The 18839-nt window shown below is 51.4% G+C and overlaps 3 protein-coding genes and 1 long non-coding RNA gene across 5 annotated transcripts in view; 1 reads left to right on the forward strand and 3 right to left on the reverse strand.

Annotated features, from left to right (window-relative positions):
• IL4I1 (interleukin 4 induced 1) overlaps positions 1 to 348 on the reverse strand; it is a 37652-nt gene extending 37304 nt beyond the window's left edge. Inside the window, exon 1 of the mRNA XM_019425609.2 lies at positions 252 to 348. The gene's annotated coding sequence lies outside the window, so the exon portion shown is untranslated. The remainder of the gene's footprint in view (positions 1 to 251) is intronic.
• Positions 1 to 360, reverse strand: part of NUP62 (nucleoporin 62) — a 24925-nt gene extending 24565 nt beyond the window's left edge. The window contains exon 1 of the mRNA XM_019425617.2: positions 252 to 360. The gene's annotated coding sequence lies outside the window, so the exon portion shown is untranslated. The remainder of the gene's footprint in view (positions 1 to 251) is intronic.
• Positions 1 to 3585, forward strand: part of ATF5 (activating transcription factor 5) — a 4167-nt gene extending 582 nt beyond the window's left edge. The window contains 3 exon segments of the mRNA XM_053905657.1: positions 1015 to 1311; positions 2246 to 2618; positions 2620 to 3585. Of these exon segments, the coding sequence (XP_053761632.1) occupies positions 1134 to 1311; positions 2246 to 2618; positions 2620 to 2911 (843 nt within the window). The 5' untranslated portion in view covers positions 1015 to 1133 and the 3' untranslated portion in view covers positions 2912 to 3585.
• Positions 3586 to 13157: 9572 nt separating this feature from the next.
• On the reverse strand, positions 13158 to 16390 carry LOC109253030 (uncharacterized). Of its 2 annotated transcripts, none has more exons than XR_002074212.2 (3): positions 15916 to 16390; positions 14322 to 14582; positions 13158 to 14056 (listed from the first exon to the last, which is right to left on the reverse strand). It is a non-coding gene; the product is annotated as an uncharacterized LOC109253030 (long non-coding RNA). The 2 variants fall into 2 exon arrangements; XR_002074211.2 differs by having other exon boundaries at positions 14322 to 14585.
• Positions 16391 to 18839: the final 2449 nt, after the last annotated feature.

Genomic DNA, 18839 nt, shown 5'->3' on the forward strand with positions numbered 1-18839 from the left:
CGAGCGGTTGCTCACGTGCACGAGCCACCAGAGCCCGCATTTCTGTGTGAAGGGCGGACGGAAGCAACGGCACATGCGCACTGACCCCCCCGATCCCCCGCAGGCGTAAGAGCAGTTGGCTCGGTGGCGGAGCATGCGCTTTGGCCCTCGGCTAGAGAGCCGCGTGTGGAAGGGTCAGGGGTGGGGAGCTGTTCTCTGCCGGCCCCTCCACCCTCCCGCTCCGTGTTGCTCAGGCGCACAGCACAACTTACCTTTGACTCAGGCACCCGCTCGGGGGAGGGGGACTGATTTAGATTGGGCGTAAGGCGAGGCTTAGAGGCAACCTGTTAAGAAGGGGGTGGAGCTAGGATCACCTTGGTTGCAAAGGGTGGGGCCTTGGGGAGCCCGTTGTGAGAAGGGGCGGGGCTAAGCAAACATCGCTGAGGGGTGGGGTTTTCAATAGTAGACAAAGCGGGGCCTTCGGGGGAATCGTCGGGAAGGGGTGGGGTTAAGGTAAATATGGGGGCGGGGCTAGAGGGGGTCACCGCTAAGTTGAAAGGAAAGAGTGGGACTTGGTGTTCTACGTTGACAAAGGGGCGGGGCTGGGGCAATTCCCCTGAGAACCGATTCGAGCTTGCATCTAGGGATAGGGTGGAGCCTAAAGAAGGGGTGTGGCTGGAAGAAAATTGTGGGATTGAGTTTTTTATGAAGTCGAATAATTGCGGGGGGTGGCTGGGAGGGGCTTAAGGAAATTCCCCTGGGAGACCATTATGTTTCTATATTGGAAGGAGTGGGGCTTGGATATTCTAAAGGAAAGTAAGTGAGGGCTAAAGAGAATTCCCTTGGGAGTGGGTGGGGCTCAGAGATTTGGGGAAAGAAAGCATTGGTTTAGAATTCTGCGAGGGCAAGGTGCAGTCTCGAGCCTAGTTGGAAGGGGGAAGGGAAGACCCTGGGGACATGGGGGTGTGGCTTGGTTTCCCTGTGACTTTGGCTGTGGATAGCCTCTGACACTGCCTACTTTTGTCTCACATGTAGGTCTTCCACTTTCACCTTGGTGCCTGTCTTTGCCCCGCTGAGCAACTTCCAGAGCCGCCTCCTAGCTGTTGGTTCAGCCTTCTTCATTGCGACCCGTGCCCAGAGCCCGTGCTGCAGCCATGTCACTCCTGGCGACCCTGGGGCTGGAGCTGGACAGGGCCCTGCTCCCAGCTAGCGGTCTGGGCTGGCTCGTAGACTATGGGAAACTCCCCCTGGCCCCTGCCCCCCTCGGCTCCTATGAAATCCTTGGGGGAGCCCTGGAGGGCGGGCTCCCAGGGGGAGGAGAGCCCCTGGCAGGTAAGGACAGGTGGAGAATGGAGGTGGGGTGAGCTGGGGCATGGGGGACAGGGGAGAAGAATTCATTTATTCACTCAAGAAATATTTACGGAGCACCTGTAATAAGCCAGGTCATGTTTTAGGTGCTGGGGGATACAGCTGAGACAAGACCAACATGATCCCTGCCTTCCCGGAACTCACACACTAGTGGGGAGGCAGACAAAAGACAAATTAAGTGATGATATATTGGGATAAGTGGGAAACAGTAGCTGAGCCAAAAAAATAAAAACACAGCCTTAGTTTACAGCGAGTAGCGAGGAAACATATAGGTAACATTTTGGCTGAGACCTAAAGGCTGGGAAGGAATAAGACCCAAAGGAAGAGCTTTTCAGGTAGAGGAAACGGCATACGCAGAGGCCCTGGGGCAGGGGTTATTTTACTCATTAGTGTTTTCCAAACGCTTGGCACATGGTTTGTTCTCAATAATTAATGAATTAAAGATGAGACGGGTGTGTTGTGTGTGTGAGACCTAGTTTGTCTTTAGGGATGGAGAGTAAATCAGAAACTATGGACGTAGGGTAGTTAGTAAAGATTATTTGGGAATGGTTGAAGATCTAGCTGGTTGAGTTTTGTTGTTTGGGTCATTGGTTGGTTGACTGACCCATTGATTGGCTGCTTAATAGGTTGACTGGTTGGTTGACTGCTTCATTCACTTAGTTGATTGGTTGGCCAACTGGTGGGTAGTTGATTGGCTGGTTAACTGGTTGGTTAGATGTTTGATTTGTTGGCTGGTTTCTTGAGGGGTCTGATGATTCACGGGTTGGTCGGTTGACCGATTGGCTCGTAGGTGGTGTCACTCAGTGAATGGGATGAATGAAGCCGACGCGAATGAGCACCAGGTGAGGCAGGAGACCGGGAACTCAAGGAAATTTATGTCCCTCCTCCAATTCTCCAGGTGACGGCTTCTCTGACTGGATGACTGAGCGGGTGGACTTTACAGCCCTCCTGCCCCTGGAACCCTCCTTACCCCCAGGTGCCCTCCCCCCACCCTCCCCACCCCCACCTGACCTGGAGGCCATGGCCTCTCTCCTCAAGAAGGAGCTGGAACAGATAGAAGACTTCTTCCTTGATGCGCCACTCCTCCCACCATCCTCCCCCCTGCCTCAGCCGCCGCCACCAGCGCCCTCCCTCCCTCTTCCACTCCCCCTCCCCACCTTTGACCTCCCCCAGCCCCCTGCTCTGGATACCCTTGACTTGCTGGCTATCTACTGCCGCAGTGAGGCCGGGCCAGGAGACTCAGGGTCGGCATCCCTGCCCCCACCACAGCAGGCCCCCCCCCCCTCCACCTCCAGCCTCTCGCCCGGCCCCCTACCCGAATCCTACCACCACCCGAGGGGACCGCAAGCAAAAGAAGAGAGACCAGAACAAGTCAGCAGCTCTGAGGTACCGCCAGAGGAAGCGGGCAGAGGGCGAGGCCCTGGAGGGCGAGTGCCAGGGGCTGGAGGCTCGAAACCGGGAGTTGAGGGAGAGGGCTGAGTCGGTAGAGCGCGAGATCCAGTATGTCAAGGATCTGCTCATTGAGGTGTATAAGGCTCGGAGCCAGAGGACCCGGAACAGCTAGAGGGGCTTTGGGCTCTAGGGGGCACTGGCCTTCATCTCTGGCTCACCTCTATTTCTGGGGCTGGGGCCGGAGGATCCCACCATCCCCTTTCTGTCTGACTATCTCCCCCTCCCTCTCCTTTTATCTTTGACTGCTCTCGTCCATTTCTAAATTTGCCCCCCTTCTCCCACCCAGAATCCTGGAATGTCTGGCCTTACTCAACATCTCCACTTCTCAAGTAACAGCTGGGGGGCTGGGGGCCCAGAGACGGGGAGCTTGCAACCCTGGTCTCTCAATCAGGGAAGTGAGGCCAGAAGCTATGCAGAATGAATGTGGAACAAACAGGGGAGCCCCCTGGGGATGTGAGCCAGGGAGGGTCTTAATGGCCCCCGTATAATAATATAACCAAAAAAGCAAGCCAAGTGACCTTAGGGAAACATATTTGGGCAGGAAGCCAAAAGGTGGCCAAGTTCACAGAGCAGGTGAATATGCAGGTAGCCGGGGAGGTGGGCAGGGCGGGGGACGGCCATAGTTGGGACTGGGTGTTCATTTTAGCTCTGGGAGGAAATCAGTGTTTTGTTGTGGGGGGAGGGGTCGTGTTGTGTTGGGGGAGGGGCTGCATCTAGATGAGGGAGGGCAGGGACTGGTCCTTTTGGTGGTTTGGGAGCAGAAATAAAATGAAGAATTTTCTCTGATCTGTGTGTCTTTCTTTTGGGGAGAGGGCAGTCTTAGGCCAAAGAATGATCACGTAGATACAACAGATAATCCTTATTACACACACACACTTGGCTCATGGCCAAGGCCCAGATGGGATCATTGAACTGGTCAAGACTCAAGGCCCACTTCTTTTTAATTAATTAACTTGTTATTTTAGTTATTTTTAATTTTTTTAAGTTTATTTATTTTTGAGAGAGACAGACACAGAGACGGCGCTGGGTGAAGGACGGAGAGGGAGAGGAAGAAATCCAAGCAGGCTCCCTGCTGTCAACATAGAGCCCAACGCGGAGCTCGAACTCACGAAACTGTGAGATCTTGACCTGAGTGGAAACCAAGCATCAGATGCTCAGCCAACTCAGCCACCCAGGAGCCCCCAAGACCCACTTTTAGATCCAGACCACTTACTACTTGTGTAGACAGAAGATGCCAGCTCCTTGTGGTTCTTGTCACACACACCAAAGGGGACACGGAAACAAAAGGGCTGCAGCAAGGGGGATGGGGCACCCGTGCCGAGGAGCCCACTGTCTGATGAAAGCCCCCCAGGGGAAGTTGGGAAGTAGGTGAGAATACGGCCTGGAAGCTATAACGAAGATGGTCCCCAACATCTCTTTGTGGAGGGTTTACTATGCATCCAGCACTATTTGAAGCTGTGATTATCTCAGCGGTCACAAGAGGATGGGGCTGTTAGATTTTGGGTGAAGAACCTTAAGCACGCACTCCACCTGTGGGGTCTCTGCCAGCCACTAATTGGGACAGGAAGGGCTGGGCACGCAGTGTGAACAAAGTCAAGTTCTCTGCCACCACGAAACCTACATTCTGGCCAGGGAGACGAGTTATGTAACTTGACGAAGTGTATCAGTTATGCTTTGGGGGGGGGGGGAGGAAGGGGGGGGTGATGCCTGGGTGGCTCAGTCAGTTAAACCCTGGTCTCGGATCAGGTCCTGATCTTCTGGTTTCATGAGTTCAAGCTCCATGTCAGGCTCTGGGCTGGCAGCACAGAGCCTGCTTGGTATTCTCTCTCTCTCTCTCTCTCACCCTCTCCGCCACCCCCCCCCTTCTCCCACTTGCTCTGTGTCGGACTCAAAATAAATGAATCTACTTAAAGTTTAAACAAATGAATGCTTTGGGCTGCAACTAACAGCAGAGCCAATCATCAGCATGCAAATAAAAGGTTAATTTTTCTCCTAGAAGTCTAGAGGGAGAGGGCTACTGGCATTGTTCAGAGGTTCAGAGGCTGTTGTCGCTGAGGCCTGTCTGATTCGGTTTTTTCCTCATGGTCACAAGATGGAGGCCACAGCTCCAGGCATTGTGTATGAGTTCGAGGCAGGAGGTCAAAACTTTCTTAGCTTGGTAGATACCTGCCTGCATCTCCTTGTCTGGACCTATGTTACGTGGATATTTCCATAATTCAGTCTTAAAAAGGAGGTGAATTCTGACAGCCGCTACAACATGGATAAGTCTTGAGGACATTATGCTAAGTGAAATAAGTCAGTCACAAAAAGAAAATTAGTGTATGATTCTGCGTGTATTATATACCATTCCATGCCCTAAAGTTTTATGCCAAAGGATCATATGGTAATTGCATTTTTTTTTTTTTTTTGGTAATTTCATTTTTAATTTTCTTGGGAAATGCCTAACATCCACAGCAGCCGTACCATTTTTCGTTCCCGCAAACAGTACACAAAGTTTCCAATTTCTCCACGTCCTTGCCAATATTTATTTTGTGTGTTTTTAATAGCGGCCATCCTGATGGTTGTGAGATGTATGCCTAAAATTCTTTTTTTTTCTTTTTTAAATGTTTATTTTTGAGAGAGAGAAAGAGCACGAGCGGGAGTGGGGGAGCAAAGAGAGAGGGAGACACAGAATCGGAAGCAGGCTCCAGGCTCCGAGCTGTCAGCACAGAGCCCCACGCAGGGCTCAAGCCCGTGAACTGCGAGATCATGACCTGAGCCGAAGTTGGACGTTTAACCAACTGAGCCACCCAGGCGCCCGAGATACATGCCTAAAATTCTTAATTCAAAAAAAAATCAAGGGGTGTTTTTAAATATATTTTTAATTAAGATACTGATTTGAGGGGCACCTGGCTGGCTGAGTTGATAGAATACCCGACTCCTAATCTCAGGGTCATGAGTTGAAGCCTCATGTTGGGTGTGGAGCCTACTTTAAAAAAAAAAAAAAAGACATTGATTTCATTTACTAAAGACCAAATAACAGACGCTTTAATAAGATAGAAGATGGGTTAAAAAATGTTTTTAATGTTTATTTGTTTTTGACAGAAAGAGCATGAGTGGGGGAGGGGCAGAGAGGGAGGGAGACCCAGAATCCGAAGCAGGCTCCAGGTTCCGAGCTGTCAGCACAGAACATGATGCGGGGCTCGAGCTCACGAACCGTGAGATCATGACCTGAACTGAAGTCAGACACTTAACCGACTGAGCCACCCAGGCACCCCTCCTGGAGGCCTTTTTGTAACACAGATTGCTGGATCCTAAACCCCAGAGTTTCTGATTCAGTAGGTCTTGGATGGAGCCTGAGAATTTTCCTTTCTCACAAAATCCCAGGGGACCTAGCTGCTGCTCATCCGGGGACCACACCTGGGGAACCGTTATTCCAAGGAGTTTCCTTCCTGGGGCACCTGGGTGGTTTAGCCGGTTAAACCTCCAGCTCTAGGTTTCGGCTCAGGTCATGATCTCATGGTTTCAGGGTTTGAGCCCCGCATCGGGCTCTGCGCTGGCAGTGTGGAGCCTGCTTGGGATTCTCTGTCTCCCTCTCTCTCTACCCTTCCCCCACTCGCTCTGTCTCTCTCAAAATAGATAAAACTTAAAAAAAAAATTAAAAATAAGGTGTTTCCTTGTTCAACCCAGTTGAAGGGAAGTCACCACCACCACGACCTCGTTACTGCAAGCAGGAAGGGGGACAGGGATATTGGAGAGCATGTCGCCTCTTAAGGACAAGAGCTGGGCATTTTCTACATCTTTTCTGTGCCTTTCCTTTGAGCGGAATTTAGTCACATGGTCAAGCTTACCTGCAAGGGAGCCTGGGAAATGTAGTCTCTAGATGGGTGGCCATTTTCCCAGCGAGAACCTAGGTGGTCCTATTACTATAATAAGAGAAAAATCGATGTTAGGGACTATGGTCAATAAGATAAAACTCGAAAGCTCAGCAAGGGTCAGTCAGGAATGCAGGGGTTTCTAGTTCAGCGGTGTTGTCTGGTGGCCTCGGGATCCCCAAGACCCTTTCAGGGGATTTGCATGGTTACAGTTCTTTTCATAATAATACCAAAATGTTATTTGCCTCCGCCCCCCACCAAAATTTGGAGTTTTCCTGAGGTTATGTGATGTGTGATGACATCAATGGTCTGACAGCTGATCCAATATGTGCTTGTGTATTCCTGTGATTTAAAAGTTTTGCAAGGGGCGCCTGGGTGGCTTGGTCGGTTGAGCGTCCGACTTCGGCTCAGGTCATGATCTCACGGTCCGTGAGTTCGAGCCCCACGTCGGGCTCTGTGCTGACAGTTCAGAGCCTGGAGCCTGTTTCGGATTCTGTGTCTCCCTCCCTCTCTGCTCCTCACCTGTTCATGCTCTGTCTCTCTCTGTCTCAAAAATAAATAAACGTTAAAAAAATTAAAAAAAAAATAAAAATAAAAAAATAAAAGTTTTGCAATTTGGGGGCGCCCGGGTGGCTCAGTTAAGCCTCCGACTTCACTCAGGTCGTGCTCTCACTGTTTGTGAGTCCGAGCCCTGCATCGGCCCCGTGCTGACGGCTCAGAGCCTGGAGCCTGCTTCCAATTCTGTGTCTCCCTCTCTCTCTGCCCCCTCACCTGCTCACATTCTGTCTGTCCCTCTCTCAAAATTAAATCAATGTTGGAAAAAAATTTTAAAAGTTTTGCACTTTTAATTGCTAAAATTGTAAAGATGGATAGATACGGCCCAAGCAAACAAAAGTTCTTTGTGGCCGCTGATATTTCTTTACGAGTACAAAGGGGGTCCTGAGACCAAAAAGTTTGAGAACTCCTGTATTAGTATTTAGTGCCACTTAAATTCAAATCTGGAGATTTGGGGCCATCCAAGCGTTGTGAGTTGGGGCTGAAATCTCACCTGAGGGCTGGCCAGTCCTTAGAGCTTCTCAGAGTCAGCTTTTCTCCTTCTCCATCTTTACTTATGACAGTGCTGAAGTCTAGCTGAGCCTTGTGCATCTGGAAGACAGCTATGGTTAAGAATCCTCCCTCGGCTTTTGCGTTCCAGGAACTGGCTTATCGCAAAGAAGCCATCTTCCCCATGATTTAGATAAGAAGACCCCACCCCCAGCCCCCACCGATGACCCCCTTGTTAACCTAAGACAGGGCCATGCACAGCCCCTTCAAATTCCCCACCCTTTTTGGGGGGGGTGGGGATGGGACCCATAAACGATTAGCTGAACTGTTTTGTCCCACTGATCCATCAGAACAAAATGTTTGTTAACCGAACCTCGGTGAAGCCGCGCCTCCCCCCTGCCCCGCACCCCAGAATCTGGAACTGTAGTTCATTCTCAGCCTGAACTCTCCTCCACCTTGTAATAATCCTTGCTAACAAAGTTTCTCCTGACCAGGTCTGAATTTTGTTTTATTAAACACTTTTATAATTTTTTTAAACTTTATTTTGAGAGAGTGAGAGTGGGGGAGGGGCAGAGAGAGAGAGAGAGAGAGAGAGAGAGGCAGAGACAGAGGATCCCAAGCAGACTCCTCACCGTCAGCACAGAGCCCGATGCAAGTGCAAGGCTCAAAATCACGAACCACGAAATGGTGACCTGAGCCGAAACCAAGAGTCGACGCTTAACCGACTGAGCCACCCCGGCGCCCCTAAAACTGATCATTTGAAAGTGAACAATTCACTGGCGTTTGGTACATTCACAATGTTGTGCAACCACCCCCTCTACCTAGTTCCAGAACACTCCCATCACTCCATGCCCATTAGGCAGTTACTTCACATTCCCCTCACCCCATTTTTTAAAATGTTTATTTTTGTGAGAGAGAGAGAGCGTAGAGAGAAAAGGGGACAGAGGATCTGAAGCAGCTGCCTGCACGCTCTCTCAAAATAAATAAGCTCAAAAAAAAAAAAAAAAAAGGGAAAAATAGGAAGCGCTCCTGACCGATGGTTGCTACCTGGCAGGAAAAGTGCAAATGTCGAGGCCTAAGTTCAAGTTCACCTAGCATTTCAGTGCTAACTCCTGTCTTGGGTTCCCGCCCCATGGACTTTGGCCTGGACGGTCCCTGACTACGGCTGCCCAGAAGATGATGTTCATATTTTACTTGTCGCCTCTACATCTATTTAAGTGGGTTTGTTTGCACGATGGAGAATAAACACAGACTCTTTATCTCCACCTCAGACTCATTTTGTGATGTAATGAATTTTAGGCCTGCTTTGCCACGCCTTTAATTTCCATCGTACGTTACAGGAAAACAGGAGGCCAGGGCAGCTCAATCGTGTTGGCTGAAATGGAGAAAGGACTAAATTAAGCTTTGCTCAACAGTAAAATTAGGAGCATTTAGTGGTTTTTCTCCTGGAGAAGTGAGGCAGAAGCTGGCAGTCCACCGCTGTGTGGACTGAACAAGTGTCTTCACCTCCCCGAACCCAGGTTCCTTGTCTGGAAGTCAGGGGATAGCAGGCAGGGACCCTAGAGGCGGCGGCGTGACATGGAGGGAGATCACCCTGGGTTTGGAGGGAGTCCGGCCTGGGTGCTCACCTTTGCTCCATCGTAATCTTTCTTTGCGAGCTGGCGGGGGGGGGGGGGGGGGGGGGGGGGGGGGGGCGGAGAAGAATGGCGCAGCAGGGCGCCCGTTATAGAGTCAAGGAATCAATTTAAAGGATTCTGACCAGCGTTGAAAGACAGGAACAGTATAAAAAAATCATGCCGGGGGCGCCTGGGTGGCTCAGTCGGTTGAGCAGCCGACTTCGGCTCAGGTCATGATCTCGCGTTCCGTGAGTTCGAGCCCCGCGTCGGGCGCTGTGCTGACAGCTCAGAGCCTGGAGCCTGTTTCAGATTCTGTGTCTCCCTCTCTCTGACCCTCCCCTGTTCATAGCTGTGTCTCTCCCTGTCTCAAAAATAAATAAAACGTTAAAAAAAAAAAATCATGCCGTACAGGGTGGCATTTCCAGAAACTATGGTGATGTGAGATGATTTCTTGCTGTGCATCACGGTCAGAAAGGTCTGGAAGCCAACAGAGGGTCCCCAGCTTCGCACTGCTTTCCGGACCACCGCCGGGAACGTTCTGAGAGCCTCTCCCAGAGCGAACCCCCGTCTCTCGGCGGCGCTGCGTTGGCGGGACTCCGCCGCCAGGTGGCGCCCGTGTCCCGCCGCGAGCGGGCTCGGCTCAGTCCGACCTTCCAGGCCCGGGTTTCCTTCTGGTCCAGCGTCGCCCAGAGGATCCGTTCGCTGGGACTGGAGGCCCCGCCAGGAAGACAGCTCCCGGAGCAGAGCGCGGTGGGGAGGCTTGGGAGGCCGGCAAGGGATGCGGCCATCCTGAGCCCCACCCCTCCCTTCTTATTCTGCAGTGTTCAGCCGATGCCTCTCTCTGTGCCCCAGACGGGGTCGCTGCTCCCAGAGCTCGCATCCCGGTGGGGAGGACAGACAAGAAGCCACAGTCGCGACCCCGCCACCACAGGGACGCCTCCCCGCCTAGGGCTTAAGAGGCTGGCGTAGTATACAGGACAGCCCGGGTGGAATCCCACCCTGCCCCCAGCTGGCCGTGTTATTTTGGGGAGCTTGCTTAGCCTCTCCGTGCCTCAGTTTCCCAATGCTATAAAATGGGAAAATAGCACCCACTGCACAGGGTTGTCGTGAGCATTAAACGAGTTGATATCTGTAAAGCATTCAGCGGGGGCCTGGTATGATTGTTAAATCAATGGATACAAATTCCCATTTTACAGGAGAGAAAACTGAGGACCAGAGCAGGGTAGTGGATCGTCAAAGCCACATTTCTACCCTCTAGGAGGATCTCTGAATAGAGTCCAATGATTCTGATTCCCAGCCCAGAGGCTTTTCCTCTGCATCACGCTTGTAGGAGTGAGCGCAGCTCCCTTTGCTTTGGTGGAGGGCAGGGAAAGCCCAGCGTGAAATCCTCAGGCGAGAACCAGGGCCCATCCAGACACCAGTCAGGGGTGGAGTCCGGGCTGGACCTAGAGTGAGACCCTGTGTCTGGGTCAGTGGAATAATTAGACAAGTAAATAAATCATTTTCCTCTTTTTTTTTTTTTTTGAAGTATATTTACTCTGAGAAAGCGGGGAGGCGGAGGAGCAGAGAGAGGGAGAGAGAGAGAGTCCCAAGCAGACTCCACACTGTTAGCACAGAGCCTGAGGCAGGGCTTGAACTCGCGAACCGTGAGATCATGACCTGAGCCGAAATCCAGGGTCAGATGCTTAACTGACTGAGGCACCCAGGCGCCCCTAAATCATTTTCATGTTATGAACTGCATCCTGGTTGCAACAAGAACGCGGAAGGAAACTGAAGTGAGCTGGCCGATAGCAGTCGTGGAGAGGTACCAGCTCTTCAGTGCTGAACTTGATGCATTTTGAAGGTCGGGCGTTGAGATTCCCGGCTTCAGAATCTCTTCCCTCAAGAGAAGGGATCTAACGAGGCCAGAGCGCACGGGTCAGCTGCATTAACAGGTGTCCCAGGTGCCCTATCATCTGCGTCTCCTGCTCTGTGATCTCACCGTGAACGGTCAGGGTGACGCCACGACACCCCATGGGGTTCCCTATGGCCATGCGACCAAGTGTACTGGGTTGGAGAGCGTTTCCCCCTCTCCTCCCAAATTCATGTCCTTCTCGAACCTCAGAATGTGACCTTATTTGGAAATAGAGTCATCGCAGATGTAATCGGTTAAGATGAGTCCCCCCCACCCCCCCACCCCCCCACCCCGGGCGCCTGGGTGGCTCAGTCGATTGAGTGTCTGACTTTGGCTCAGGCCATGATCTCAAGGTCCGTGAGTTCGAGCCCCCATCAAGCTCTGTGCTGATGGCGCAGAGCCTGCTTCCGATTCTCTTTTTCTCCCTCTGCCCCTCCCCCCCTAAAAAAAACAACAACAACAGACATTTTAAAAAATGAAAAAAAAAAAAGGTGAGGTCCTATCACAGGAGGGTGAGTGATTAACCCAACACGACCGGTGTATTTATATTTATAGGAAGAAAAAGAAACACAGAGACAGACATGCAGGGAGGCACGTCGTTCAAAGACAGAGTCAGAAATGAAGTGATGACGTCACGAGCCTGGGATTGCTGGCAACCACCAGAAACTGGAAGAACCTTCCCTAGAGGCTTCAGAGAGAACACAGCCCAGTCCATACCATGATTTCAGACTTCTAGCTCCCAGAGCTCCCAGAGAGAATAAATTTCTGTTATTTTAAGCCCCACAGTTTGCAGTGCTTTGCAAGAATTTGTAAGAATAGGGGCACCTGGGTGGCTCAGTCAGTTGAGCGTTTGACTCTTGATTTTGGTTCAGGTCATGATGCCAGGGTCCTGGGATCGAGTCCTGCGTCAGGCTCTGCACTGAGAATGGATCCTGCTTAAGATTCTCTCCCCTACTGCCCCTCTCCCCTGCTTGGGCTGTCTCTCCTTCTCTCTCTCTCTCTCCTCTCAAAAAAAAAAAAACAAAAAAAAAAAAAAACGGAATTTGTAAGAACATAGATGTGCTGAGAAAGAAAATGAGCCCTTTTAAAACTTTTTTTTTAATGTTTTTTTTTTATTTTTGAGACAGAGAGAGAGAGAGAGTGAGAGAGAGAGAGAGTGAGCTGGGCAGGGGCCGAGAGAGAGGGAGACCGAGAACCCAAAGCAGTCTCCAGGCTCCCAGCTGTCAGCACAGAGCCCGATGTGGGGCTCAAACTCACGAACCATGAGAGCATAACTTGGGCCGAAGCCAGACGCTTAACTGACTAAGCCACCCAGGCACCCCCAGAATGAGCTCTCGATATCCTGGCTGGGCTGGGCTGTTCTCTTGCGGGACAGAAACAAGCCCGCAGAACATAAACATCAGTCAAGGTCACTCTTTGGCCTTAATAAGGTAAGACAAAAAACAAGTCCATTTCATAATTTTCTCTAAGTGCTGATAACAAAGAAGGTCACAATGCAAACCTTGAAGGTACCGAATCTCTCTCTCTCCTGACTTATAGGAGTGATCTCTGCTTCTTCAGTGGAATCACTTCTTACTGTCTCTGGCTGGCAAGGATGGACTGTCCAGGAAGAAGAGGGGCTATTTCATAGCCCCCGGGAAATCAGGCCATGTTGTTGGAGAACAGATAACTCATCCTACCTCCTTTCCTGTTCTATTTTTTTTTATTTAATTTTTAAAATGTTTATTTATTTTTGAGAGAGAGACAGAGTGCAAGCAGGGGAGGAGCAGAGAGAGGGCGACACAGAACCTGAAGCAGGCTCCAGGCTCTGAGCAATCAGCACAGAGCCCGATGCGGGGCTCGAACTCACGGACCTCGAGACCATGACCCGAGCGGAAGTCAGACGCCCAACCAACTGAGCCACCCAGGCACCCCTCCTTCCTTGTTTTATTTATTCATTTTTTAAAAGTTTATTTATTTTTGAGAAAGAGAGAGCAGAGGAGGGAAAGAGAGAGGGAGAGAGAGAATCCCAAGCAGGCTCTGTGTTGTCAGCATGGAGCCTGACGCTGGGCTGAATCCAATGAACCGTGAGGTCGTGACCTGAGCCGAAATCAAGAGTTGGACGCTTAACCCGCTGGGCCACCCAGGAGCCCCGCCCCTACAAACATTCCTATAAGAGGAGTTTGGAAACAATCTCCAAAGCAAAGGGAGATCGAACACAGAAGAAAAGCAGCTCAAGGCAGATTAAGAGGGAGAAGTTGCCGCACCCCTGGCTTTGACGATGGAGGAAGGGGCCGCGAGGCACAGAACGCAGTTCTAGAAGCTAGGAAAGGCCAGGAGGTGGATCCTCCCCTGGAGCCTCTCAAGGGAGCAGGGGTTAAACTTACACGTAGTGGCTCAGACAAAACGAATGCATTCGCTTACAGTTCTGCAGTCCAAAGGTCCCAACTGAGTCTCACGAGGCTGAAATCAAGGTGTCGCCAAGGGTTGGTTCTTTCTGGACGTTCTAGGGGGAGAATCTGTTCCTTGCTTCTTGAGGTTCCCGGTGGTCGCCAGCACTTCTGGACCGATGGCGTCACTACAGTCTCTTTTGTCATCACATCCCCTCCTATCCCGTCTGTAGTCACATCTCCCTCTGCGTCCTTCTTACAGACTTGTGATTACACTTAGGCTACACCTGGATAACCTCTCCGTCCCGAGATCTTTAACCTCATGACACCTGCAAAGTCCCCTTTGCCCTGCAAGCTCACACATTCACAGGCTCTAGGGATTAGCACGTGGACATCTTTGGGGGCCACCATTCTGTCTGTTACATACTCTGCCTTCTTGAATCCTCCCCCTGGAATGTGGCGTTTTCTCTGATTTTCTGTCTGGGGGAGGAGAAAGAAAGAAACGCCCTCTCAGCCCCACCCCCTCGCCACCCACTCCATCTCTCCCTGGGCATTGTCACATTTTCTAGTCTTAGAGGTCCCGCCTCTGCCCCTGGTCTGAGCCCCTCCCTGCCCTCAGCCCCAGGGAGCTCAGCCGAGACCCTGGGAGGAGTCTGGGGAGGTCCCGACTGACTCTGCACCTGCAAATCTCTAGCTTATGTACCGGAGCTCAACAGGTGAATTCACCTGCATGCCCGGAACTCACCTGGGGCAGCCCCAGGACTCCAGGGTTCAAGGGCTGTGAGCGGCTCAGGATTCAGCTCTCCCTGGCCCAGCTCGGGCTCACAGGCACGTTACCGTTGGTAACACAGATCAGGCACAGAGATACCCCTTTTAAGACGAAGAAATGAGTCTCGCTGTGCAGAACGAGTCAGAGGCGGGGGGCAGCCACTTCTGGGTCTTCTCTAATGAGTAATCAGGCTCTGGAGGTCCACTCAGTATTTTCATTATTATAACCACAAATTTCCTGCTTTTTAAAAAGATATTTATTGGGGCGCCTGGGTGGCGCAGTCGGTTAAGCGTCCGACTTCAGCCAGGTCACGATCTCGCGGTCCGTGAGTTCGAGCCCCGCGTCAGGCTCTGGGCTGATGGCTCGGAGCCTGGAGCCTGTTTCCGATTCTGTGTCTCCCTCTCTCTCTGACCCTCCCCCGTTCATGCTCTGTCTCTCTCTGTCCCAAAAATAAATAAAAAACGTTGAAAAAAAAATTTAAAAAGATATTTATTTATTTTGGGGAGAGTGCAAGTGGGGGAGGGGCAAGAGGGACAGAGGATCCAAAGTGGGCTCTGTGCTCACACGCTGACAGTGGTGAGCCCGACGTGGGGCTCGAACTCACAAACTGCGAGATCGGGACCTGAGCCCAAGTCGAACGCTCAACTGCCCGAGCCACCCAGGAGCCCCAATTTTCCTGCTTTTAAACATTTCATTTATTAAAAAAAAATTTTTTTAAAGTTTATTCAATTTTGAGAGAGACACAGCGTGAGCAGGGGAGGGGCAGAGACACATAAATCCAAATCGGGCTCCAGGCTCTGCAGCACAGAGCCCGACGCGGGGCTCGAACCTACGAACCGGGAGATCGTGACCTGAGCGCAAGTCGGACCCTTATGATCCAGATACCTAACATGGTACCCAAGGTGTATAAGGTCTCTCTCAATATTAACTTCTGAGGCTGGTTTCAAATACCTAGCGTGTGAACATATAGACACACACACACACAGACATATAGACATACACACACACACACACAAATAGACATATAGACACACACACACACAAATAGACATATAGACACACACACACACACACACACACACACACACACACACAAATAGGTATCCTCACCCCATATGGACATGAGTACAAAACACACAGAGACACAGACGTGTGCACCCACAGACAGACACACAGATATGGACACATACACGTCCAGATAAAACAAACGCACAAGACTGACGCCTACGTACACGCACGCACACACATTTGGGTGTTATTCATTGTGCGTCCGGCAGACTCTGTGCCCTGTTACTTGTCTCAGGAAGGGTGGCCTCTGTACCCAGGCAACGGGACTCGGTTGTTAGGCCAAGGAGACCCAGAAGCAACGAATGATGCCTTCTGGGGAACAGAAGGAATTAGGGTTTCTCTCTTCCACTGGACACGGTCTGGCATTGGGTGACTCCTCGGTCCTCAGCACCCATACCGGGTCAATGCCATGGGGTCCCCGGTCCCTGGGATCCTGCCAGGGGCTCGCCGCTTCACCCTCATTCTTTCTGCTTGCCTATTGTTAAAGTAAGGAATTGCTTACTTGATTTGAAAGGAGGGAAGTCTGAGGGGCCCATCTTGCAATTCTGCAGAAATCGAAAAACTGGCTCAGACCAGGACAAGGCAGAGTGACTGAGTCGGAGACGGCGGGCGGTCCTCTGTCCCCTCTCCACAGGGCCTGCCCCGGAGACCCCTTCAGGGCTGCTGTCCGTGGGACCCAGGCCGGGCTGTGGACAATACGGTAACAATGGCAATTGGAGCAATGGGCAAGGAACACAGTGACCTTGGGTCTACGTGCCTGGGGGTGGGGACATGCTCTGCTGACACCGTGCGGCGTCCCTGTGGTACGTCCTGGGACCATTTAAAGCGACAAGTCGCCTCATGTTTGAGAGACAAGTGGTTAAGGAGTTAAGTGAGGGCCTGGTTACAGATGAAAAGGAACTGATGCTTTCTCTGTGCGGTTTCGGATTGTGCACATCCCGTTTCCTTTTCTGTATTTGCGATGAACTCGGTGGTTTTCCGGTAGGCGAGCTCGGGGCTGGGGCTCGCTGCGAGCAGCTCGCATGTCCACCAGGGGGCGCCCCGCGCGCGCGCGCCGAGCCGTGGTCTGCGGACGGATAGACCCAGGCCGCGGGGCGCCGCCCCTGCCTGGCTTCCTGCACCCGCGTCTGAGGAGGGAGACAGATGTTCCGGGGGTCCCTAAGACCACCCTGCAGCTTGATGAGTCACTAGAAAGACCTGAAGAACGCAGGGAAACTGTTGTATGCATGGTGTATGTATGTATGTATTTAAATATTTTGTTTTTAAGTGATCTCTGCCCCCCCCCCCCCAAGTGGGGCTCGAATTTACAGCCCTGAGATCAAGGGACGCATGCTCTACCCACTGAGCCAGCCAGGCGCCCTTGTTGTACTCGTGGTTTTTTTTTTTTTTTTTTTTTTAATTTTTTTTAACGTTTATTTATTTTTGAGACAGAGAGAGACAGAGCATGAAAGGGGGAGGAGCAGAGAGAGAGGGAGACACAGAATCGGAAGCAGGCTCCAGGCTCTGGGGCCAGAGCCCGACAAGGGGCTCGAACTCACGGACCGTGAGATCGTGACCTGAGCTGAAGTCGGACGCTTAACTGACTGAGCCACCCAGGCGCCCCTGTACTCCCTGGTTTTTAACAACAAAAGGTTACAGATTAAAATCTGCAATGGTCGGGGCGCCTCACTGGCTTAGTTGGTAGAACGTGTGACTCTTAATCTCGGGGTTGTGAGTGTGAGCCCCACTTTAGGTGTGGGGCCTACTTACAATAAGAATATAAAAATATATAAAAATACAGGGCATCTGCGGGGCTCAGTCTGTTGAGCGTCTGACCTCGGTTCAGGTCATGATCTCGCGGTTCACGAGTTCAAGCCCCGTGTCGGGCTCTGTGCTGACAGCTCAGAGCCCGGAGCCTGCTTCGGCTTCTGTGTCTCCCTCTCTCCCTCTGCCCCTCCCTTGCTCGTGCTCTCTCTCTCTCTCTCTCTCAAAATAAATAAACGTTAAAGTATATATAAAATGAAATGAAATAAAATAAAATAAAGTAAAATAAAATAAAAATCTACAATGGGAAAGGTGCACCGGGCAGGAGAGACCTGGCTCCCGCTTCCTTCTCTCCTCTCCTCGTGGAGTCATATGGACAGCACTTAATTCTCCCAGTGCCGTGGCCTGAATTGTGTGTCCCCCAAATTCATGGGTTGAAGCCCTAACTCCTGATGTGACTGTATCATATCATGTGGGGACAGGGAGGTAACTAAGGTTCGGTGAAGTCACAAAACCACAAGAGGACCTGAAACCACAGGAAAAGTTTTCTTATAAGAAGAAACACCAGAAGGGCGCCTGGATGGTGCAGTCGGTTAAGCGTTGGGACTCTTGACCTCAGCTGAGGCCATGATCTTGATCTCTCGGCTTGTCGGGCTCTGTGCTCAGCACGGAGTCTGCTTGGGATTCTCTCTCTCTCTCTCTCTCTGCCCCTCCCCCAGCTGTTCTCTCAAATAAATAAACAAATAGATAAATAAATAAAAAGTAAAGAAGAGACGTCAAAGATCTCTCTCTACCACGTGAGGACACAGCGAGAAGGCAGCCGTCTGCAAGCCAGGAAGCTGGGCCTCCCCCGGCCGGCACCTTACTGCCTCCAGAAGTGTGAGAGATGCAGTTCCTGCTGTTTGAGCCCCCCATCTCTGGGCTTTCACGTCTGTGGTGTTTTAGGGCCCAAAGCTGACGAATGTACCTAGCGATACCGTGTCACAACACCCATGGAGCCTTGCCAATCGAGAGCCCCCGGTGTCTTGATGTCCAGGGTTTTATGGGTCCTGCTGTGCATTGTTATCTTGCCCCCCCCCCCCCGCAAGATCTTCAAGTCCTACCCCCCAGTACTTGTGAATGTGGTCTTATTTGGAAATCAGGTCTTCACAGGTGACCAAGTTAAGGTGAGGTCACGAGAGTGGGCCCTAATCCAGTAGGACCAGTGTCCTTATAAGAAAAGGAAAGTGAGACACAGAGGCATAAGCATACTGAGAGAAGCTGATGGGAAGACACAGGGAGAGTGTGGTCTCTAAGCCAGGCCTGCAGCAGCCAGAAGCCGGGAGAGAGGCCTGGACGCATCCTCCCCGCCGACACCGGGATCTCAGACTTCCAGCTTCTGGAGGTGTCAGCGATGAATTCCTTTTGTTTTTGTTTTTGTTTTTTTAATTTATTACTTATTTTGAGGAGGGGGAGGGGCAGAGAGAGAGAGAGAAAATCCCAAGCAGGCTCCGCATTGTGGACGCAAGCCCGATCCGGGGCTCGAACTCACGAACCATGAGATCACGTCCTGAGCGGAAATCCGGATTGGACGTTTAACTGACCGAACCACGTAGACAAGGATCGCCAGCATGGCTGACCTCGGTTGTTCAGATTCTAACCCCCTCCCCCAGAAGTCAAACTGATCCAATGCCTTTGTGCTGT

Source organism: Panthera pardus, unplaced genomic scaffold, assembly GCF_024362965.1.
Source record: "Panthera pardus isolate Hobbes unplaced genomic scaffold, ASM2436296v1 HiC_scaffold_18, whole genome shotgun sequence".
Taxonomy (NCBI): Eukaryota; Metazoa; Chordata; class Mammalia; order Carnivora; family Felidae; genus Panthera; species Panthera pardus.